This window comes from Falco biarmicus, chromosome 8 (assembly GCF_023638135.1).
Source record: "Falco biarmicus isolate bFalBia1 chromosome 8, bFalBia1.pri, whole genome shotgun sequence".
NCBI lineage: Eukaryota > Metazoa > Chordata > Aves > Falconiformes > Falconidae > Falco > Falco biarmicus.
Window position 1 is genome coordinate 26,588,387 of NC_079295.1, and position 22,720 is coordinate 26,611,106.

Below are 22,720 nucleotides of genomic sequence, written 5' to 3' on the forward strand. Positions count from 1 at the left end.
ATGGACGGACCAAGCTGTGGCTGTGCCAATACCTCCTCCACCCCTCTCACTCACCGCAACCTTCTCCCACCCTACATGGAGCCCTGCCCATGCAGACTGAGTCCCTGCCCTGCCCTGCCAGCTTGGGACGTGCAAGCAGAGCCTAGACAGAGGAGGGACCTGTGGTGGCAGAGCCCCAGGCGAGCCCAGCATCCCGGGGCGAGGACATCAGTGCCCCTCAGCTCCCAGCTGGCAAATCCCCGCTTCACCCTGGCACCTCCTTCCCACCAGCCTCAACCCTGGCAAAGGCTGTGGGTGCCCTGGGAAAGGCTGGGTCCCTAATCCCCGGGCCAAGCAGTGACATTGTCCAGGGGCAGAAAGGAAAGCGGCGCGTCAGGCCCTTTGCCCATTGTGCCCTGAGCCCCTGCGCAAACACAGCCCAGCACTTTCATTGTCAGCCCTGAGGGGCACGGGGGGGCTGCTCTCGCCACACTGCCTAAGTGGAATGGACAGCCAGAGTCTGGGGTGGGTGCACACCCCGCTCCCCCCACCCCACCCCCTGCCTGCTGACACAGCGCCCTGCCCGCCTGCACCATCGGCACTTCGGCGCCCGCCTATAAAGGGCGAGGGGAAAAGCCGGCGCCGGCACCACCACCTTCGCCTCTGTGCCCTGCCGACCAAGTAAGTACCAGGCTGTGAGCCCCCAAGCCCCCCCCACTGCACAGGCGCTGCCACGCTCCCTTCGACCCCCCACACCAAGCCCTCCCACCCAATGCACACTCTGGGGAAGGGGAAGCTGCGGGGTGCTGCATGGCACAGCAGGGGTACCCTGTGCAGGAAGGGGGGATGCTAGCACCCATCTTTGCAGGAGCTGGGCTGCTCTGCCCCGGGCTGCACCCCACACCCGTGTCTGAGTCGGGGTCACTGCCACCCCCCTGCACTGGGTACAATGCCACCACACCTGGCCGACCCCAGGAGCCATTGCCAAGGAGCTTGGGGGCAGAGAAACCGAGGCAGCCCCGGGTACACCACATAGAGAGATGGGGCATTGCAAGGGCCCCCTGCAACTTTAGGGGGTTACTGGATGGAGATCCCCCAGCACCAAGGGAAGGGGAATGGGAAGCATCCCCCATGCCAGCCTGGGAGGGCAAGGGTCTGGTGACAAGGGATGTGTGAGGACAGCACCGACAGCACCCTAGGCTTGGTGGCAGGCAGTGGGGTGGATGGGGGCTGATGGTGGGCACCTGCCCGGGGTGATGCGTGGGGCTCTGCCAGCAGCCAAGCGACCCGCATGACCAGCAGTGAAGCCATGGACACGCTGGGGCAGTACAAGATCACGGTGTGGGAGGAGGAGAGCTTCCAGGGCAAGCGCTGCGAGTTCCTCATGGAGTGCCCCAGCATCATGGAGCGCGGCTTCCGCAAGATCCGCTCCATCAAGGTGGAGTCTGGCCCGTAAGTGCCCCGCCAGCCCCGCGGCCCCGTGGCACACCCCGCTCTGGCAAACCCACTGCTTCCAGGGAGCTGTCAGGAGCTGGTGGGGAGCCAGGACACCTGGGTCCTTCCTCAGCTCAGAGACAGCCTCATCATGCGACTTCCCTCTCTGCATTCCTTGCATGGTGCCTCAGTTTCCCCACCTGCATAGCAGGGAGATCCTGCCAAGCCCAGGCACGGGTCGGAGGCAAGTGGGGCCTTGGGGAGAGGGGTCCCACTCTCAGAAGGGATGTTTGCTGCTAGCAAGGACCCTGACCTCTGTGACAGTCCCACGCCTTGCCAGGACGTCTCCATGCCCTGTGCGAGAGGGAGAAGCTGGCCCTGGGCTGAGCCTGGGGGCTGCACCATGCATCCCTGAGGGCTTTCCTCCTCTCCCCTCCAGCTGGGTGGGCTTCGAGTACCCCGAGTACCAAGGGCAGCAGTTTATCCTGGAGAAAGGTGACTACCCCCGGTGGGAGGCCTGGAGCGGGAACAGTGGATACCGGACCGAGCACCTCCTCTCCTTCCGGCCCGTCAAGTGCGCAGTGAGTGAAGGACACAGCACCGCGGTACGCTGGGGGCAGGCAGAGCCTCCCCCCGGCAGCCTGGCACGAAGGGTGATGAGGGACAGACAGGAGGACAATTACATGGGATGTAGAGTGGAGGGGTGAGGCATGAATGGAGGTGTCGTGGGTTGGAGGGGGTAGCTGCACACACCGGCTCCCACTTCCCTGCAAGGATCCTGGGATGCTTTTTAGGGCTAAAATTTAGCCTGAAACATCATCCCAGTTCCTTCTGCTTTGTACATTGGAAAGCCACCTGCCCGGCTGGGGTCCCCAGGTGTTGTGCCCCTACCCGGGGATGGGATGAGCAGAGAGGAGCTGGCAGGACTGCAGGGATGCTTGGGGTGCAGTGTCTGTCCCCCTCCCACCTGGGGTACCCAAGCCGTGCCCAGGCAGATGCAGCCTCTATCGCTCCATCTGCAGAGACACTGGTGCTCGCAATAGCGGCACGTCTGTGCCTCTGAGCGGGGGGTCCCCCCCCCAACTTTTAATAATCACCAGGCAGATATGCTTGGGCTTTAATAAAGGGGATGTGATAAGATCACTCCTTACTGGCAGGACTGCTCCTCGGTGCAGATAGATGCGTGTGGGGGCTGGGCACGGGGGACAGTGCCGCATCGCTCAGTGTCCCAGCAATTAACCCCTTGGTGCCTAGCACCCTGCAAAGCCCCACAGAGCTGGGGTGACTGCTCTCAGCAGCCTGCTTTGCCCTGCAACCCTCCCGCAGCCTCGAGGAGTGCGAGGATGCCGAGGGCAGGAGCCCGTGTGGGTGCAGAGGATGTAGCCATTGTCACCTTCAGCAGCAGCTGACCACAAGGACATGAAAGTTGCGTTCTCCAGGCAGCCCTGGGATGTCCTGGTGAGAGGGTGCCAGGCTGAAGGACATCCTCATGCCTTATACCAAAGCTGGGCATGGTCCCAGGCCTCCCATGGTGCCCTGGTGCATGTCCCCCTGATGCTATATCCCCTATTCCTGCACAAGCCGCCCCATCCCCGCTGAGCCGCAATGCTCTCCTTCTGCAGAACCACAATGACAGCAAAGTCATCCTCTATGAGGCTGAGAACTTCCAGGGGCACAAGTTTGAGCTGAGCGACGACTACCCCTCACTGCAGGCCATGGGCTGGGGCAACAAGGAGGTGGCATCCATCAAAGTGAACGCTGGAGCGTGAGTCCCGCTGGCAAAGATGGGGGTAGTGGGGGCTGAGAGTAGGGGTTCAGCAAGTACCTCCCTTCTGCATAGCCCCAGAGATGGGGAAGGGGGACCTCAAAAAGGAGGAGTGCTTGCCTGCTCCACTTCCCTTGAAACTCCAAGTCATGGGGTGTTTTCTGTCCCTCCCCTCCCAGGGCAAGCAGAGGGATGGGATGGGATGGGATGGGATGGGATGGGATGGGATGGGATGGGATGGGATGGGATGGGATGGGATGGGATGGGATGGGATTGGAGGGGAGGGGAGGGGAGGGGAGGGGAGGGAAGCAGAGGGAGGGGAAGGGGAGGGGGATGTTTGGCCCATGGCTCTGAAGCAGAGGTCTGCCTGCAGATGGGTGGCATACCAGTACCCAGGATACAGGGGCTACCAGTACGTGCTGGAGCGGGACAGACAGAACGGCGAGTTCAAGAAGTACAATGAATACAGCAGCCAGGCCCACACCAACCAGATCCAATCCATCCGCCGTGTCCAGCACTGAGCAGGGGCAGGGCCACATGCCCCGCAGCCTCTGGGCTGCTGTGCAATAGACCTCTATCTGGTAGCAAATAAAGGCATTTGTCAAAAAAAGGGTGCTCCTGCCTCTGCTCTACTCCTCGGGGGACTGCCAGGTCTGGGGGACCCTCTGTGGGGTGGGAGGCAGTGTGCTTGCCCCAGCCCTGCTGCCCCCCAGCTCTCAGCAGATGGAAAGGGTTTCCCCTTCCCCAGGTGTTTTTGGACCCATGGCCACCTCCACCCTGAGCTGAGCTCTCTGCACCCCACCTCTGGTCCATTCACAGCAAGTAGAGGGGATGCAGAACAGTTCCCACCACCGTGATGCTCCAGTTGGGGAAACGGGAACTTTTACTAGAAACTTACTGGCCTTACTGGGCAAAGAAGGGGCTGGAGCTGAGAGGTGGCATCCAGAGGGTTGTGCCCTGGGTCCTCCTCCCAGGCTTGGTGCTAGGGAAGGTGATTGCTACAAAGTCTGTGAACACGATGGCCCCTCTCTGTACTGGTTTGGAGGAGGGCGGGGGGGGGGCTGCCTGCTGTGGGCCTGGGGAGGAGGAGGAGCATTGTGGTCATTTGCAGGTGGGTGGGGGCTGCCACAACTGGGATGCCCACAGCTGGGGCAGTGCTGGGGACACTAGCTTATAGAGGGAGCATGCAGGGTTTGTGTGGGTGTGCGAGGGACAGGGGCAAGAGGTCCTTGGGGTAGTGTCCTGCAGCTGTCAGGGGGCTCTGCTACCTGCTCCCAGCACCCTTAGGGTCTGTGTTCCCCCACCCCCAGCCTGGCCACGCCAGCACATCCGTGCCAGCATCCGGCTCCAGCTCAGCCGGGCACATGGGCAGCCCCACCCAGCCTCCTCCTCCTTCTCCAGCACCCTTTCCCGGCCTCTTCCTCCTCCTTTTCCATCCTGCTCTGGCATGCTGAGCCCTCCCAGGGCACAGGCCTCCAGTCCCGAGGTGGTCCCCACACCCAGGACATCCTCAAAAAGCCCACAAGACAGTGGAACAGCGCTGGGTGGCTTGGACACCTGGGTCCACGGATGCCCACTCTGCTACAAGCACTCCTGGCCTTGGAGCTGTGGGCACCCCAGAACGGTGCTGGGAGACAGGGAGGGACTGGGCTGGGGGTTGGTGGGTGCACTCCATGCACCAAGGGCTGCACAGAGACCCCAGCCCTGGCATGTGTGTGTGTGCGTGTACATGTGTGCACTGCACACATGAGCTTGCAGACAAGCGTGTCCATGCACACCCTGCATGTTCCTGCTCCCTCTCCCCTTGCACCTCAACATGCACCTTGCAAAAGCCCCAGCACCTTGTGCATCCCTATCCCACAGGGTGTCCCAGCTGTGGAGTGCCCTCCAGCCCTCCCCTGTCCTCTCGTGTCCCTGCTGGCCCCACCCCGCCACAGCCCCACGGCAGCCAGCCTCTCCCCCTGCACAAACACATTCCTGCACACCCGGCCGGGCTGCAGCCAGCCCAGGGCCACGTCAGCTCGGCTCCGCTCCGTGCCACCACCAGCACACAGGTGAAGTTGTCCTGGGCACCTGCGCATAGGGCTGTGTTTGGGGGGGGGGGGGGGGGGAGGGGGCCGGGGGGAGCTGTGGGGGTCACAGCAAAATGTGGGGTCCTTATTGCTCCATCCTGGGGAGGGGAGAGAGCACTGTGCTGGGGGGCGGGGGGCAAACTGGCAGCTTGCAGCCAGAGGGACCTTCGGCGGCTGCCAGCTGGGTGCTCCACGTGTCCGGGCTCTATCCCCTGGAGCCCCACAGACCTGAAACCTCATCTTCCAAATCCTCCACAGACCAAAGCCCCATGCCCTGGCTCCCCCCTGGACATGAGCCCCTGTTCCTTGGATTCTGTGTGTACCTTGCCCCCCCGCCCCCATTCTATGGGCCTGCCCCAGCTCCCCCATGTACCTGGGGTCACATCATTCAGGTCCCCAAAGCTCCACATGGGCACCAGGCTCCCCCGCCCCTGGGACCCCACACTCCCTGCCCCTCTGTGCCTTGCAGCCCCCAGCTCACCCAAAGTCCCCAGTCCCCTCACACCACACTGTAAGCATCCCCACGCACTGGCTTTCTCAGGGGCCCAGGAGTCCCTATTCCCAGTGCCCACCCCCACCCCCCACCATCTCCAGCTTCCACAGCCCTAACCCTGTTTCTCAGGCTGTTTCCAAACTGCTTCCCCCAGTCTGGACTGATGTGCTGTCCCTCAGCCCAGACCCCCTTCCTCCATGCTCTACACCATGCAGGTTTGCTGAGGGAAGATCCTGGTCACTGGGGCTGCTTGGGAGAGAGGGGCTCAGTGGGTCTGGCCCCCTCCTTACCTCACCCTGCTGCTGCCGGGGCTTGTTTTCTGTTGCCTGCGGTTTGTTCCAGGGACTCAGGCAGCGAAAGCAAGTCTGGGAGGCTGCGGAGCAGCTGCTGGGAAAGCTACACTTGGGGGGCTGGGGAGGAGGCGGGCGGGGGAGCAGCCAGGGCTGTTGGGCTGTACAGAGCTGGGACACCCACTGTGGACACTCACGCCTGGCCGAGCATTGCTCCCCATGGGCTGCAGCTTCTTATGCAGGGCACCTTTTGGCTGCAGTATAAATAATAACCATGGGTCTTGCATGGCCGTATCCTGGTTTCCATTGGATTCATGTCTCATGATGACTATTTTCAAGAAATTCACTAAGTTCAGTGTGAGAGCTCATACTTTTACTGGACATCAATGAAACACTGCAGGAGATGTTGTGGGCTGATGGACGGCTTGGCTGTACGGTATTGGCCTCATGGAGCAGAGCTCATGCCCGCTGCTGGCACGCTGCCTGGCTGCCTCAAGTCATGGGGTGCTGGTGGAGGGTCTGCTCTTGGCCTGGGGTTCAGATCCTCTGCCAGCACCTGACAGCTGCATGTAGCAGCTGGAACCATGGGTGATGGGGGGAAAAACCTGGCCAGATGTGTCTTTTGGGAGCTGACATCACCCCAGATCCTTTCCCTGTTACAAGTTTCTCCCCAAATTGCCCTCCCATCTTCACAAAGCCCAGGGCTGCTCAGGAGAAGCTTGTGGAGATGGGGCCATTCAGGTTTGGCTGGGTGTTGGGGGTCATCCAGCTTCTACAGGTCCTAATAAAGATGGGCAAGAGACTGGGACAGGGCTGGGGGACCCCATGGTGGTCACAGGCTTAATCGTCCCCAAGGCAGGGACTGTCCAGAAAGGCACAGAGAAGCCAGGGAGGTGGCAGACGCGTGGTATGTCTTGGTGCCACCAGCCATTGGAGATGCACTTACCCTGGATATCTGGGCACTGCAAAGGGATTCCATCACCAGTGTCCTGGAGCTGGAGGGACATTGTGGGGACCCAGCTGACCCACCCCAGGGCTCTGGCAGGTGCATGGGGACCCCAGAACTTTGCTGTGGAGCCCGGATTTGGAGAAGGGGCAGGCACAGAGCCCCATGGCTGGCCGCATGGGTGGCTTCAGAGGACAGAGGCAACCGGGACGATGCTGATGCCGTGCAGTGAGATGTAGAGGCCCCAGGTGATGCTGGCAGCAGAGGGACCGCTGTGCCCGCCATCCGGCTGTGCAGGTCAGGGAGCGGGATGCTGCTGGTGGTGGTGGGAGGCCGGGCCCAGGCGGTCTCCAGGCAGTGTCCGAGCCCCGCTCCCAGCTGGGATGGCAGCGCCGTGTTTGCGAAGAGTTAAGGAGGCGGAAGAGGCAGGAAGCGGCCCGAGCAGCTCTCCATAGAAACCCGCGGCCGTGATTAAAGTCTGATGCGGGCCCGATAGCGGGGGTGTGTGTGGGGGTGGGGGGTGGAGGGGGGGGTGGAGGGGGTTGGGGGGGGCAGTGCCCGCTTTAATTACAGCGGAGGAAATTGCTGGAGCCGGGGCCCCGAGCCCCTGCGAGTTGCCTGGAAACTCCCCCCCCACTCCCCCGCCTCCCCCGTCCCCTGCCCGTCCCCTGCCCGTCCCGCTGCCATTTATTCGCCATCAGCTGCTCCCTGATAAAGTGGAATAATAATAATAATAATAATAGGGGCAGGAATATTAAAACATGCAGCCTGCGGGCCGCCCCCACAGCTGCCATGAGACACGGCGCCGGAGCAGTGCCACTGCTGCTCAACATGTACCTGCCAGGTACGGGCGGAACCCCCGGCTGCTGCCCCACCGCAGCGCCGTGCACTGCACAGCACCCGGCCCCCACCCGCCCTGCCCCAGCGCCCTTCTCTGCCCCGCTCCCTCCAGCGCCCAGCCTGCCTTCTCCTCTCCCTCTGTCCTCCTCCCTTCCTGCCTTCCAGCCCCATAACTATCCCTTCCTCCTCCTTTCCAGCCGCACTCACAGCCTTCCACGCCTGCACACCCGTCCTCCCTTCCATCTTTCATCCACCCTTCTCTCCTTCCAACCCATCCTTCCACCCACCCGCCGTTCCCCGTGCTTCCACTCATCCTTCCACCCCATCCACTTGTCCCTCCATCCTTCTTTCTGCCCCTTCTACCAGCCATCCCCTCCACCTACCCTCTGTCCCTTCCATCAGCCTGTTCTTCCACCGTCTTACCCATTACCTGCCCTTCCTTCCATCTGTCCACCTCTAGCCTTTCCTTCCCTCCTTCTTCTTATCCTTCCCTCCATCCACCCACCCATCCATCCTCCCTTCTGTCCTGCCATCCATTCACCCATCTCTCCTTCCTTCCATCTAACTCTCCACCTATCTCTCGTTTCCCCAGCCACCCGCTCTCCAAACACCAACACTCATCCTTCCTTCCACCCGCCGCTCCTGCCACCCATCCTTCCACCACACACGCCTCCTCCCCCTCTACCCCTGCCCCACAGCTCTCTCCCTCTCTCCTCCCTACCCCAGCCCGCGGGATTTTCTATTCCTATTTAAAAGCTTCCCCGGCTCGGTCGGAAATCCGATTTCCTTTTTCCTGGACGCGTTTCCTGGCTTCGCCGCGGCGGCGGGGCAGGCGAGGGGGAGCGGCCGGGGGCTGCAGGGAGGCTGCCCGCGGGTGGGCGCGGGGGGTCGCGGTCCCGCCTGGCTCCAGCCCCCCCCTCCACCCCCACCCGCGCCCCTTTTTTTCCCCCAGATCCAGTCGGGGAAACTTTGTTCAAAGACGGGAAGAGCCAGGCGTGGGGGTCTCTCAGCCCCGGAGTGCAGAAAGGTAAGAGCACCGCTGCCCCTTCCCCTGGACCGGCCCCGCTCCCCCCGTTCCGCACGCAGCGGGAGCTCCGCGGGGCGCCCCCACCCTCCCCGGCCCCGCAGCCATCGGGGACCCGCTCCGGTCCGCGTCGCGGGCACTGTCCACGCAGGACACGGCGGCTGCGGAGCCCCGCTCCCTGCTGCTGCGGGCGGCTGGGGCTGGGGGCATCCCGCCGCCAAAGCCCACGGGGAAAGCAGCCGAGCCCCGACGGTGGGAGCCGCCGTCCCGTTGCAGCGGAGAGGAGCGGGGTGCCCAGCACCCCAGGCCCTCCCACCGGAGCCCCGCAGCGGGGCAGGTGTGGGGTGCCAGCTCGGGTCCTGCCGGTGCTCCAGGGACATCCGATGGGGAGGGAGCTGCCAGCCAGCCCGGGAGCTGGGGGAGCTAATCCGGGCTCGGGGGACCCGATCCTGCGAGCGGGACAATGAGGTGCCATACCACCTGGAAGGAGCTGCCGGTGAAGGGCTGGGGCTCCGGCAGGGCATGGGTCGGCTGGGAGATGATGGATCCCTGGGAGCCAGAGCCATCCGTCTGGTGCAAACCATCCAGGGGTCTCGGGGATCAGCCAAGGGCTGGCCAGGGAGCAGCCTGGAGCCTGCTGAGGGGTGCAGCAGACTGGGCACTGGGCAGCCGCGGGGCCGGAGCTGTGATGTTTGGGCCACGTAGCCTGCCTGTCTGGCAAGGAGACAGGGACCAGGGGGTGAGCAGGAAAAGAGGCAAAGCTGTGACTGCAGGGGCAGCCCTTTTGCCTCTGCACTGCGGACTCTGCCCAGCTGTACTCCCCTTACTGCGCTGCAGTGAGAAGGACCTTTGGGGGTCCCTGGAGGGGTTTCTTCAGGGAGCTGCCAGGTGCTGCAGCATAGCACCCTGCAGCAGGCAGGATTGAGCCTTGCTGCCCCACCCAGCTGCACCCCCAACACCTCCCTGCCCTCCTTGCATGGTGTGAGGGATAGCAAGACCCCATAGTGGGGTCTATGGGGATGAAGAGGCAAGGGCTGCAGATGTACCCTAAGGAGGAGAGATCCCCCACCTCAGTCCCAGGATGGGGAATTTGGGAAGACAATACCTTGGAAGGACCTGGGCTTGTCTGCCTGGATCAGGATTTCTGAGCAGGGTTTGGTGGAATGGGGAACGGGTGTTCCCTGCTTTTTCCAGAGCAAGAATTGGGTGCAGCAAATAAAATCAGTGGATTCAAAGCAAGCAGGACAAGGTGGTTCTTTGTGGGAAACGTAGCTGAGCTGTGGGACTGCCTGCTGCAGGGGTTGTGGGTGCTAAACCTCTATACAGGATCCAAGCATCTTTAGACAAAATAGTGGCAGAAAAGCACAAGGACAAGGATGAAATGGGAAGACGCTTCCCCTGCTGTGAGAAGAGCCTGTGTTGCCAGGGCTGGGATCAGAAGCAGCGATGCGCAGAGCGTGCTGCTTGGGAGGGAGTGTGGGAGATGGGGTCTAGGTAAGTGCAGGGCTGCTCTTCAGGGTGGCTGGGTCCCAGAGATAGGATTGCTCATCACCCTAAGGTCCAGGGACACTCTCCTCTCATGACCTCTGGCCAGACCCAGTGGAGCCTGTCCTTGTGCCTCACCACGTGCATGACAAGGTGTGCCACACTCCTGTGTGTGCGCAGCCTGGCACAGGGGCATCTTGGGCATTCACCAAGGGTGCTCTTCAGTGCAATCTGTGGGTGCAATGGCCATGGCTCAGAGAGGACGATATTCCTCTGGAAATAAAGAATATCGGTGCTGATTCAAAGCCAGAGCAGGTCCTCCCCTGTCCTGGCCTCCCCTTACCCCATACCTGCCTGTGGCTGCCAGGGGTGCAGGTCAGAGCAGTGTTGCACCCTGACTTCTGCTAACCACGGAGATATCCTTGCAGGGCACAGCTCCCTAGAGACAGGCAGGGGCTGTGACACCAGTCCAGTTCCAAGCAGAGGCGGTAGTGAGGAATATTGGTGCTGGGATAGATCTGGGTACTGTCTAGATCCTTCCTTCTTGGGGTTGCAGATGAAAGAATCAGGCCAGATCCTCACACCAAAGCAAATGAGCAGGTATTCATCTTCAGTGGGGTATGAATGAGGGCAGGAGGGATGTGGGGACCCTGGATACAGACCCATTGCAGTCTGTGTTGACCTCTGAGCACTCCTATCCATGTCCCAAGGTGCAGGGGTGTCCTCTCCTCCTCTTGCTTGGTGGGTAGGAGGGGGTAGGGATGCTGCAAAGGAGACACAACCCTGTTACCATTTTCTGTGTCTCTAGAGTAAGGAACACACAATGAGGTACACCTGAAACCTGGGTCTGGGAGGGGACAACATAGCAGGGGATCAAGGAGACTGGGGCACATCCTGCCCCTCTCCTTGTGCCCTGAGAAGGAGCTTTAACCTCTCCGGGGCCCGGCCTTACAGGCAGTGGGCAGATCCAGCTGTGGCAGTTCCTGCTGGAGCTGCTCTCGGATCGCGCCAACCTGAACTGCATCGCCTGGGAAGGCACGAATGGCGAGTTCAAGCTGATCGACCCCGACGAGGTGGCACGGCGCTGGGGCGAGCGGAAGAGCAAACCCAACATGAATTATGACAAGCTGAGCCGGGCACTGCGCTACTACTATGACAAGAACATCATGACCAAGGTCCACGGCAAGCGCTACGCCTACAAGTTCGACTTCCACGGGCTGGCGCAGGTGTGCCAGCCGGCTGCCCCTGATCATAGCCTCTACAAATTTCAGGGCAACCTGGCCCCGCTGCCCTTCTCAGGCATCTCCAAACTCAACCTCATGACCTCAGGGGTGACTCCTGCTGCCTTCTCCTACTGGCCTGGCTCCAGCCCATCCCTCTACCCTGGGCATGGGCTCCAACCCTCTGCCCCATTCAGCACCATGGCAGCCTCCCACCTCAACAACATGAACAACCATTACCATTAGAGGCTTGGCTGCACCGGGTGGACCTTCCCGTCCCCAGAAGCGTGGGGCTGTGGAGCTGGGGAGCTCAGCAGGGAGGGATGGGGGGTGGGATCCTGCCCTGCTCTCAGTTGCCCCCTTTTAGTTTGAAGAGTGGTGTGGGGGGCGAGGGGTACTTGCAGGGTAGCTGGGTTGGTTCCCTGACATGGGTGGCTGGAGGAGAGAAGCCATCTAAATTTAGGCTGAAGAGGGATCCATGAACCTGGGAATAGAAATGGTACCTAAAGCAAGGTGTGAATGGAAGGAAAAAACCCAGGCTCTCCTCCTAGCAGGGACTGTGCCCCCAGCCCTTCCTTTGCAACATGCTGCCCACCCAGTGAGCATCCTTAGTTCTGCCCCCAGCCTGTGCCTGCCCTCCCCTCTCCCTGCAGAGGGGAGTCGGGAGCTGGGCCCCAGGGCAGCTGTATCCATGGGTGACGATCCCACTGGGCACGGGCAGGGAAAGGGAAGCCTCCCTGCAGCTCCTTGGTCCCCCACCTTGTCTCCAAAGCCTTCCTTTCCTTCATCCATCCTACACCTCCTGCTGATGGTGGCTTCCTCCAGACCTCAGGAGAAGCCTTGGTCTGGAGAGCAGATGCCCTCCTCGGGTTAACTACTGTCCAGGGCAGGGCTTGGGGGTTGGAGGTGTCACTGGCAGGTGTGGGGGACACTGCCAGCCTTCAAGGCAAGGCCAAAGGCTGGAGGCAGCAGACCGTGGCCCCTGCAACTCTGCCCTCTCCCCAGTGCCTGAGGACCACGCCACAGAGCAGGATGGACCCCAACACCTTACACATGAGCCCATGTCTTGCTGGTCACTTCCAAGTTTAATGCTCCAGTTTTACTGTGGCTTTAGCCCCTTGTACACAGGGCTTGGTAGGACACCCTCGGTGGGTAGGGACATCCCCAGGAACAAGGCTGAGTGGGAGGTGGAGCGGAAGGTATGACAGCAGGGCTGGGAGCCCTGGGCACTAAGGGGCAGCCCTGGGTCTCTCCTCCTGGGTCCAAGGTGCCCCCATCCTCAGGAGCAGGACTTTGGCCCAGTGGATGCAGAAAAGGTGGGCGTGCTGGGCTCTGCACTAGCTGGGGGGAGGGATTGGTCTTCAATAAAACAGAGAGGTGCTGTGACTTGTGTCCTCTCTTGTCTGCAGGGGGCTGGTGAGAGAGGAAACTACCCACCAAATCCCCTCCCATCTGAGCCAGAGCACCTGCAGGGCTGGGGTGGGGAGGACACAGCCATCCTGCTGCATCACCTTTTCTCCAGGCATCACCTCTGGCTCTTACAGCCCCCACAAAACAGGGCAGAGTTGGAAACCTTTAGGCTTTTTAAGACACCCTTTCAGGGAAGCCACATACCCTGTTCCCAGGCTGGCAAGGGGATATGGTAACTGGAGGCAAGGAGGAGATGCAGTCAGTCTGGTGGAATTCTGCCATCCTGACATCATCCACAGGAATTTGCAATGCCAGGAGCCAGATCGCTCACAACCCACAGAACGCTGTGCAACCAGCTCAGGACAATGCACTGGGCCCAGCATGGCCTGATCCGATAGTGGGTGTCCCTGCTAGGTTGGGCTGTGCCAGAAGCAGGGAGGTCCTGAGCCATGGGGCCAGACTTGCATGTGACATTGATGCAGGGGTAAGTGAGAAAGCACCGATTGCCTGGATTCAGCAACATGCCCACAGATCCACTGGTGCCCATGGTGGCTAGTGTGAGCTCAGGGGCTTCCCTCTGCCTGCTTCTCCCCTTGGGGCTGTGTTCCCCATCCCAGCCCCATCGGAAATCCAAGGTATCAGGGCTGAGGGCTAGGCTTATGGCAGGGATCAGACTAGCTGTGTAGGGGGTGCTGTGCAATTACTCAGCCCATGGAGATGGTGGTCAGCTCCCAGCTCCTCTCCCTTGCATCCCCCAGATGAAAGCAGCCCCCAGCTCTGGGGGATCTGTGCTGCACCCTCTGCATCACTCCAGGGTCTGGTCACTCTCATGGCCTTGGTGACATCTGCACTGATGCGTCCTCACTGCCCTAATCAGCTTAAGGAAGGGGGATCTGATGTCAATGACTCTTCCGGGGAGGGCTCAGGCTGCTGGGTACGGGGCCTGATGCTGCCAGTGAGGAGCCCATGTGTAGGAAAGGAGCTGCAGGGGCTGGGAGGCTGCCTTCCTCTGGACCTGAGCGTTGCACAGCCCGGTCCCCAAGGATGGCAGGAGGTGAAGTGGGGGCAGGGGGGTGGGAGTAGTTACCCCCATGCAACCAGCACTCAGGCTGGACGCACACCCATACACCCCAAGCATGGCCTTGTAAGGGACAAATGCAGGGGGTATCTGCCACAGCTGGCTCCCTCGTAGGCAGAGCAGGGGCTGTGCCCCCTCAGGAGGAGTCTGCTTTGGGGCTTAGGTGACTGCATCATGCAGGGCAGGACATGGATTAAGGGATGTGGGTGACTAGTAGCTCCCCCCTGCCATTCTGCCCCTATCCTTCCTGTCCCTCTGCCAGTGCCTGCACCAGGGAAGACAAGGCAAGCCCAGTTCCCTGCTCATTCCCAGCCCTGCAATCCGGGTCCCTGCTGGACTGGAGGCTGGACATGCTGGGGAAAGTGGTGAGTTACCTTTTCGCGGAAGGGAGGAGCACTGCACACCCCCAGTGCAACAGGCTGCTGCTGAGGGGTTGCTTCACTCTGCTCTGAGCTCACCTGGCACAGTCCCCTTGCTCTGTCCCTAGAGTGCCACCCCAAAAGCCAGGAACCAGCCCCGTACTCCCCAAGGATGGCAACCGGGAGCGAAGGGTGGGGGACAACCACGCAGGACTGCACCAGGGATGCTTTCGCCTGCCTGAGGCAGCAGCTGGTGTCACCATGGCAACTCGGGATGCTCCCATCCCCAAGCCCCGCTGGCAGCAGCGCCCCCCTCACCCCCCACCCCCACCCCGCCCCCGCTGTGATTACTGGAGCGCGGGACAGAGCATCAGCCCCCACCCAGAGCCCTGTCTGACCCAGCCCGCCAGCAGTGCTGCTTTCTTCAGTCACCAAAACTGCCGGCTTGGAGCAGACTGCAGCAAAATCCTGCCAATGGGCGAGCAGGGCCGAGCCCAGCACAGCTCCCAGCGGAGCATCCTCCCCTGCCCCGGCCGGGGGTGCCTGGCTCGGGGGGCTGGTGGGGGAGCACCGTTCCTGGCACTGGGGTGCACCAACTGGGTGGGGAGCCTGTCCGGGGTGGCAGGCAGCAGGCTGCATGGGCCCAGTGCACCCACGGGCTCCAGACCTACCTGCGGGGAGTCCTCGAGTGCTCTGCCCAGGGTCAGATGGGGGAACACAGCCCCAGAGGGCCTCAGCCTGGGCTGGGAAGAGCAAAGGAGCACGTGGCCTGACAGCTTCTTCTGCTGCCTTGTGATTAAAGGCAGGGGTTTTTTTCCCTACTTAAAAAAAAATAAAAAATGTATCTTTGTCTCTGGCTTTGCTTAGCTGGCAAGAGGACAGGACCAAGCCCTGCCCTGGCCTCAGCCTCTTGCCAGGATGTTGGGGGCCCCCTCCAACTCCCTCAAAGCCTCCCAGCCCCACAGCAAGGGATCAGAAGGAGGGTGGAGTATCCCCTCTCCGAGTTTAGCAGAGCCACGTCGCCACTTGCTTAATTTCTCACACTGGGAAGAGCCTTCGCAGCCCAGCCAGGTCACGTCTGCCCCGGGAGACGCGGGCTGCCTCCCTGCCCACCCCTGATCCCCTTCCAGCTCTCCCAGTTTCCACTTATTTCCACCTCTCTGCGTCCCCACGGTGCTGGCTCCTCGGCTCACCCCCCACAAAGCTGCTGACTCACATCCTCTCTCCAGACACCACCTTCCCTTGGCCTGGCTCCCTGCAAAGTGCTTCGTGACTTCGTGTGGCTCAGCTGGAGCCCACAGGTGCAGGTAGTCAGGCTCCAAAACCCCTCGTAAAACCCCTCCAAGGTACCAATCATGATGCTTCCAAAAGGTGCTGCTTTCTCCCTTGCCAGTGTGCTCGGGGCTGGGGCTAGGGCTAGGGCTGTCCTGCCACCATAAAACACCCCCAGCCTGGAATTTTCTTCCCCCAGGTCCTGGATGCACCTGGGGGGATCTTTGTGCACTTTGGGTTTCTCCTTGCTCGCTGTCCTCCCCAGACACAGGGATGCTCTGGATAGAGCCCCAAACGTTGCCCCTGCTGCTGCCTGCTCTCTGGTGTCCAGGCAAGGGCTGCTGGGGAGACAGTGTCCTGCTGCTGCCCCTGCCCAGCTGTACACTGAGACCTTGGCCAGACTCTGCTGAGGGGCTGGGCAGCAGGGAGGACTGGATTAATGTGCTAATGCCAGATTATGCTTTAATGCAGGACTCCTGATGAGGGAGTGGCACCCGGTCCAGCCCAGGAGGCACTAACACCCTGGAGCAGGCTCCCCAGGACTGCCCTGGGCCACAGTTTGGTGCTGCTTGGCTGTATCCCAAGGAGCTCCGTCCTCAGGGGTGGCACAGGACCATGAGACAGGCAGGGGGGACAGCACAGGGTAACCTCCATTCTCAGCTCTCAGTGGACTGGAGGTAATGCCGCTGCCTAGGCTGGGGCTTCTCCACCTGCCCCAGTTCTTGGCACTGAGCTGTCCCTGATCTGTGCTCATCAGTGCCATACCCACCAGCCAGGCAATGCCACAGGCCATGTTTTGGCTATGGCAAGGATCAAACAGCCTGCTGTCCTGCCTCCCTTGGTCTCATGCCTGCCACTGGGCTACCCTGGGCACAGGCAGAGCTCAAAGTCTCTTGCACATTTCCACCTCAGCCTGGATGCATCCCCTATCAGCTAAGACCCCATGGTGGCTGTCCTGCCCCTCCCTGGGTATAAATACCTCATCAGCCGATTTAGTCTAGGACCCCCCATGATCCCTCTGCCATTTGCTGCCATCTCCTTGCATCACATCATCCACATCTTCCCCCCTAGACATCCCACCAGCACCTGTGACTGAAGTGTCATAGAGCAAGGAGGGAACCAGAAACCTGCAGCCTGAAGCTGCAATGGAGCCAGTGTCCAAGTAACTCCCACAGAGGCAGAAGAGAGACCTCCCACTTCCATCTGCCTTGAGGAACATGCTATCCATCATCCTCACAGCCAAACGAGGAGAAAGGCTTGCGCAGAAAGCTGGGCTGAGGCAGGTCCTTCACCAGCCACGTGGGTGCTGGATCTGCATCATCCAAAGCAGTTTCCACCCCACAGAGCAGCTCCGAGTCACTCTGGGGGATGCTGCCAAGTCTTAATAGCAAGTACACAGCTTCCCTGCTGTTTGTCTGGCAGGGGGAGGCATGGCTTGCCAGGCTGGCTGCTCCAGCCACCTATTGCTCCTCCATACCCCAGTGCCACAGCCAGCACATGCATGGATTTTGTTCTGCAGGCAGAGCAACAGGGCAAGGGGAGTCATGCAGAGCTGTTGCTCCACAAGCTCTGGGCAGAAACTCCTCCTTTCATGGGTGACTATACATCCCAGGGACCCACTGACACCCAGTGTGCCTCCAGCAACCCCGCACATCCTTTGGGGAGGAAGAGAAGGGTGCTGTGGCCTGAGAAGAGACCTCTCTGGGACAGGAGGGCCTGAACTCACCACAGGCTGCACCATGTAGCTTGTGCCCACCTGCCCTGCTGCAACATGGGGTGGAGCAGATGGGACATCCACTGCAAGGCATAGAGAGGTGTGTTGCTGCTGGAGGAATTTCAAACTAGGAAAGAGCTGGGATCCTTCACCAAGGCCTTGTGGTGATGGATCCTTGACTTGGCCCTGCTGCTCTACCTCTGAGCCCCAAACCATTGTGAATCCACCGTCCCTGCAACCCCAGACACTACTGGGCCTTGCAGCTGGCAGTGAGAGGGGGCTTCCCAGTCCTCCCAGAGAGGGTCTCAGCCCTTCACTGCTCCTCAGGGAGCACTGGGTGGCTGCAGGGATCATAAGCTTGTGGACAAGCTCAATCCATCCCCCTACCAGCAGGAGCTGCCCCATAGCTGGCTCCTGAGCCAGATCCCCGTGGCATCATGCAGCAGTGCAGGCATCTGGCAAGTTAAAGCACAGAGCTTTTGAGAGGGGAAAATGCCAAGCTCCCAAGCCTGTCAGAGGATTCCCACCCCTGCTTGCATCCCCCCACAACTTCCCCTTTGCCTTGCAGGGAGCAGGAGGCTCCCAGGCAAGGTAAGATCAGTGCTTCTCCTGCCTTGTTCCCCCCAGCAGCTGTACAACGTCCTCTGGGGGAAGGAAAACCAGACATCTCTCCCCTCAGTAAGGCTCTGGCTGAGCCAACGGTGCATATTTAAATGCACAGGAGCATCTAAACTCGTCTCTCATTCCTTGACATTTCCAGAGACTCTGAGCTGTCTTCAATTACCAGTCTGCAATTAGCTCTTCCCAAATCCCCCAGTAAGGCCTAGCACTCTTAATCAATGAAACACAAGTGAGGAGGGGAAGGACATGGCCTTGCTGCAGCTGGAAGCATTTTAGAATGCTGGGGCTTTAGGCTGTAAGAATCCTGAGAGTGTCTGTAAGGGGTGGGAAACCTCCACTAGTGCTGGCAGGTTGCTTGGCTCTGGAGATGACTGTATAAAGCCACACAGCTGGGGCTAGGGGGGTCACTGGACAAACACCCCAGGCTCAGGGTGGAGACAGCTGGCACCAATAACTTGGTTGTTACCCTGTGATGCTGCAGACTGTTCTTGCTGACTTGTGGCATGCTGCTTCATCTCACCATGCTTCAGTTTCCCAGCCTGCAAAATGCTGATGGGGAGAGTCAGGGCTCCCCCAGCAGCTCCATAGGAGCTCTAAGGATCCAATTCCACTCCTGTTTAAACCAGAGTAAGTCAGAGCTACTACTCGTCCCAGCACAAGAGCTGGATATGGCCAAATTTGCAGTGGGTCGTGAGTACATTTTGGCCCAGATAGCTCACCACAAAGTCACATGAATGTCAATATAAAGGCGGGGACAAGAACACCCATTAGGGGCAGGGAGGAGGGGACCAAAACAGGTCTTAGTGGGTTTATGCAGCCGCAGAAAAGCCTTGCACAGCACCCTGCCAGGTCAGTCCCCGTCACAGGGACATCTGTGCTGTCTTCCTGGCTGCACAGCTTTGCCTGAATGAGCCAGATTGGGCCTAATTAGCAGCTCTGCTGATGCACACAAAGGTAGAGAGAATCCAGCTTACCCTCCATGACCTGCAGAGCCAGCACAGCTCTTCCTGGCTGAGGGGAGCTTGGCTGCCTGGCTCAGAGGGGCTGGGAAGCACTGGATGCAGACACCAGCCAGAGAACACATGCTGTGGATTCTGCTAAAGAAGCCCTGGCACATTCAGTAGCTTGAAGCGTAGCAACCAGCTATGAGAAAGGCAAAGTTTTCCCCTTCTCCCTGGGGGTCTGCAGAAGCACAGGGCTGGTAACTGGGCCAGCAACACAGCTCCCACTGCCTGCTTGTGCCAGGGGAAGGAGCCTAGCCCTGCAGAGCACAGATAGGGAGGAAGGAGGTGAGACAGGGGCTAGCTTTAGGAAATTAAACCCAATTAATAGTGGAGGTCACACGGGCTGTGGGATCCTGGTTAGATTCATTGCAGCAGGCAGGCATCAGGCATTTCCATCTGGAATGGAGGAGGCCAGGAGAGCTCACAGGGAGCCAAGAGGCACTCAGGTAGACCAGGACTGGCCTTGGGCACAACAAACAGGGTGAAGATCTGACCCCCAACTTACACTGGGGAGTAAAACCCCCTCTGAGAACCAACCCCCCTCCCATCCCTCTTGGGGAGGAGAGGGGGCATGACTGGGAGCTTGGGGTGCACCCTAGTCCCCCTTGCACCCCACAGCCCAGCAAGTCCAGGGAGCCACCACCAGGCCCATCCAGGCCGCCTCTTTATTCTCCAGTGAAGCAAAGCAATAGGAGAGGGGACACCCTCCCCATAGCAAGCCCCCTCCCTCCAGGCTCCCTAGGCCTCCTCTGGTACATACCCCTTTTCCCACAGCAAGCCCAGGTGGTGCTGGGGGGAGGCATCACCTCACCATCTCACCGGGACCCTGTTCCGAGAGGCGCAGCGGGGAGGAGAGGTTACCCGCGAGGGAATGTGCCCCCCCCCCCGCGGCTCGAACAAAGGGGCAAGCGGGCGGCTCCCGCGGGGTGAGGGGCAGCGTCGCCCATGCCCGGGTGGGTCCGTACCCCCCACGCGGGGCGGGCGGGGATGGGGGGAGGCAGCGCCCACGACACGGTAGCCCGCGGCCCCCCGGCCTTGCCCGCCCCCCCCCCCCAGCCTTTGTCTGCTCAGCGCGGCGGTTCCAGCACCACGGACAGCTCCGGGGCCGGCGGCGCGGGGCCCGGCTCTGCCCGCCGTGGGGGGGGTCGCTCACATGCATCATCTGCTGCCCGAGGCCCCCGCAGCACCCAGGGGGCACCCCCTGCCCCTTACCCTCCTTCCCCGTACTCCCAGCTCCATTTCGTGTCGTCGTCCTCCCCTCCCCCCTTTTTTCTAGAGAAAACACATCCTGGAGCCTCTGCTCCTCGACAGCCCCCCGCCCCCCGCTTCCCCCACCCACCCCCCAGTCTTCGCCGCCGTCTCGGTATCCCAAAGCGCAGCCCCCAGCTGGGATCAGAAGCGGGGGGGGAGAGCGGCCGGATCCGAAGCAGGGAGGGTCCAAGACAGCGTCTCCGTGGAGCTGGCGGCCGGGGAGGGGTGGGGGGAAGGCGAGGAGGATGCGGGGGTGGGGGGGGTGGGGGGATCCGGCAGTTCTTCGCCTCCCCCGCCCCTCGGTGCGCGGCCCTTTCCGCCCCCGGCGCCGGGGGCCTGGTACCTCCCTAGCGGTCCAGGCTGATCGTCCAGTGCTTGGACCCGTCTCCGCCCTCGCCCTCGCTCTTGAGGTCCTGGAAGAGTTGCGTGAAGTAGTGCGGGTCCGCGTTGATTCGTAGCATCTTGGCGCTGAGGCGCTGGATGATGCCCAGACAGCGCTCCCAGAAGCGCCCCTTGTCGCCCTCCACCAGGAAGGGCTTGAGCGGGTAGGAGATCTCGTTGCCCATGTAGGAGTAGGCGAGATAGAGGCAGGTGAGGAAGGCGGCCTGCAGCTCGGCCTGGCTCCCGATGTCTTCACCCCGCAGCGCTTCCCGGCACAGCAGGTAGACGAACACCAGGTTGGCCGGGGTGATGAAGCCCTGGTCCTGCCAGCCCTGCAGCAGCAGCGAGCGGTCCACGCTGCGAAACCAGGAGATGAGCTCGCCGGGGCTCAGCTCCTTCAGCCGGTAGCAGCGGCGGCACACGAAGTCCCCCAAGCAGCGCAGCAGCTCACCGGTGGACGCCTGCACTACCACGCGGCGCGGGGACCCCGGGGCGCGGCTGCCGGCCGGCGGCGGTGGCGGCGGCGGCTTGCCCCCGCCGGAGCCCGGGTGCAGCTCCTGCGGCGCCGAGGGCACGGTGGGCACCGGCACGGCCAGCGGGCCCTGCTTGGCGCCGTCGGCCGGCCCCACCACCGACTTGCGCAAGTTCTCGCGATTGCGCTGCACCACCAGCGGGTCGGGCTGGCCCGGGCCCCCCCCCGGGGCCCCGCCGCCGGGCTTCGGCGTCACCTTCTTGGTGCTCTTCTTCTTCTTGGCCGAGGCGGCCACCAGCCGCTTCCAAGTGAGCGCCGAGATGAGCACGCTGGGGCGCTTCAGCCGGCTCTCGCCCTTGCCCGGCACTCTTCCCGGCGCCTTGTCGGCCAGCAGCCCCCCGCCGCCGCCGCCGCCCTTGCCCGAGGAGGCGGCGGGGGAGAGGGAGAGCACCGTGCCCATGCTAACGACGAGCGGGACAGGCGTGCGGGGGCCGGGGCGCCGGCACCGCCCATAGGAGGCCGGGGGCTGCGGGGGAGGCGGCCCGCACCGGGGCCACGGTGCCCGAGGATGCTCCGCCGCGCCCGCTCTGGGCTCCGCGCCCGCCGCTGCAGCCAGCCGCGGCCCCGCCGCTCCCCGCCTACCCCGCCGCCAGCCAATCGCCGCCGCACGCGCTCCCGGTGCGGCCCGCCCCTCGCCGGCGAGGAGTGGGGGGGGGGCGCCCGGCGCGGCTCTGTCGGGCGGTCGCCGACCCGGCGTGACCTTCACCAAGCAGGGCTCGCCCCGTGCTCCCGGCGCGGCGGCACGGCAGGTCCCAGCCCTTCAGCCCTCGCTGCTGGGGATGCGAGGAGGTGGCGGGGCCCTGCTGCGGGGAGCCTGGAGGACAAGGGGCGCAGGAAGGGTCTGGGGGGGTCTTCTGAACTTGGTTGCTCTGTATTCTTACCGACCAGGTGAGGGATGAACCTTCCTAAACCAGCAAAGCCACCCCCAACATGGTGCCAAGGGGACACTGGGGAAGAAGAGCCCTAGGAAATGCCAGAGGGGAGGGATGAGGAGGGGTGAAGGTTAAGAAGACTGAGTGTGTTCTGGGGGGGAAGCTGAAGAAGGCTTGGGGCTGGAGAAAGGCTGGTTGTGACTTGATAGCTGCCATGAAGGGCCTAGGCTTGGTGGGAGAGCCCCAGCTCTTGTGAGAACCAGCCCAGTCCTAGACATGGCTCTGTCAGGTCCCCCAGCCTGGTGGAAGCACGCCCAGCACCTGCTGGACAAGAATTAGGTCCCTCACCCACCCCACCTCTTCCCACTCAGCCCTGAAGGGGAGATTTACCACCATGCTGAGAGTCACCAGCATTAGGCCAAAGTCAGGGACCTCGGAGAAAGGGGAAGTGGCCTCCTCCAGGTCTGCAAGGCAAGACCAGCCAGCCCTGCTGCCCAGGGCTCCCAGAGCCCTCAGGGGAGGAGGGAAGAGATGCTGCACTTCTGCATCGTTGCAAAAGGGTATGTGATAAACCAGCCATGTGCACACAGGCTGCTTCTCCCACTCTGGATCCAAGCATGCTATAGATGAACCCTGCACCCTCTGCTTGCTGCCTCCCTGCCCCTTGTAGGAAGATCC

At 61.8% G+C, this 22,720-nt stretch overlaps 3 protein-coding genes across 3 annotated transcripts; 2 read left to right on the plus strand and 1 right to left on the minus strand.

Annotated features, from left to right (window-relative positions):
• Positions 1-1,270: 1,270 nt before the first annotated feature.
• On the plus strand, positions 1,271-3,775 carry CRYBA2 (crystallin beta A2). Its single transcript, XM_056349602.1, has 4 exons — positions 1,271-1,431; positions 1,853-1,994; positions 3,036-3,178; positions 3,552-3,775. Exons 1-4 carry the CDS (start codon positions 1,271-1,273, stop codon positions 3,697-3,699), a joined length of 594 nt encoding a protein of 197 aa, XP_056205577.1. The 3' UTR covers positions 3,700-3,775.
• A 2,624-nt stretch (positions 3,776-6,399) lies between these two features.
• FEV (FEV transcription factor, ETS family member) lies at positions 6,400-12,934 on the plus strand. Its single transcript, XM_056350421.1, has 3 exons — positions 6,400-7,823; positions 8,772-8,846; positions 11,283-12,934. Exons 1-3 carry the CDS (start codon positions 7,772-7,774, stop codon positions 11,792-11,794), a joined length of 639 nt encoding a protein of 212 aa, XP_056206396.1. The 5' UTR covers positions 6,400-7,771; the 3' UTR covers positions 11,795-12,934.
• On the minus strand, positions 8,715-21,771 carry CDK5R2 (cyclin dependent kinase 5 regulatory subunit 2). Its single transcript, XM_056350420.1, has 2 exons — positions 20,346-21,771; positions 8,715-11,092 (listed from the first exon to the last, which is right to left on the minus strand). Exon 1 carries the CDS (start codon positions 21,568-21,570, stop codon positions 20,605-20,607), a length of 966 nt encoding a protein of 321 aa, XP_056206395.1. The 5' UTR covers positions 21,571-21,771; the 3' UTR covers positions 8,715-11,092; positions 20,346-20,604.
• Positions 21,772-22,720: the final 949 nt, after the last annotated feature.

What these genes read in the sequence shown, in the direction of transcription:
- FEV (XM_056350421.1), top strand. Translation starts at nt 7,772, where the DNA reads ATGAGACACGGCGCCGGAGCAGTGCCACTGCTGCTCAACATGTACCTG. An exon ending in GCTCAACATGTACCTGCCAG is followed by an intron (nt 7,824 to 8,771) that starts GTACGGGCGGAA and finishes TTTTTCCCCCAG; the next exon opens with ATCCAGTCGGGGAAACTTTG. An exon ending in CAGCCCCGGAGTGCAGAAAG is followed by an intron (nt 8,847 to 11,282) that starts GTAAGAGCACCG and finishes CCGGCCTTACAG; the next exon opens with GCAGTGGGCAGATCCAGCTG.
- CDK5R2 (XM_056350420.1), bottom strand. Translation starts at nt 21,570, where the DNA reads ATGGGCACGGTGCTCTCCCTCTCCCCCGCCGCCTCCTCGGGCAAGGGC.
- CRYBA2 (XM_056349602.1), top strand. Translation starts at nt 1,271, where the DNA reads ATGACCAGCAGTGAAGCCATGGACACGCTGGGGCAGTACAAGATCACG. An exon ending in ATCAAGGTGGAGTCTGGCCC is followed by an intron (nt 1,432 to 1,852) that starts GTAAGTGCCCCG and finishes TCTCCCCTCCAG; the next exon opens with CTGGGTGGGCTTCGAGTACC. An exon ending in ATCAAAGTGAACGCTGGAGC is followed by an intron (nt 3,179 to 3,551) that starts GTGAGTCCCGCT and finishes GTCTGCCTGCAG; the next exon opens with ATGGGTGGCATACCAGTACC.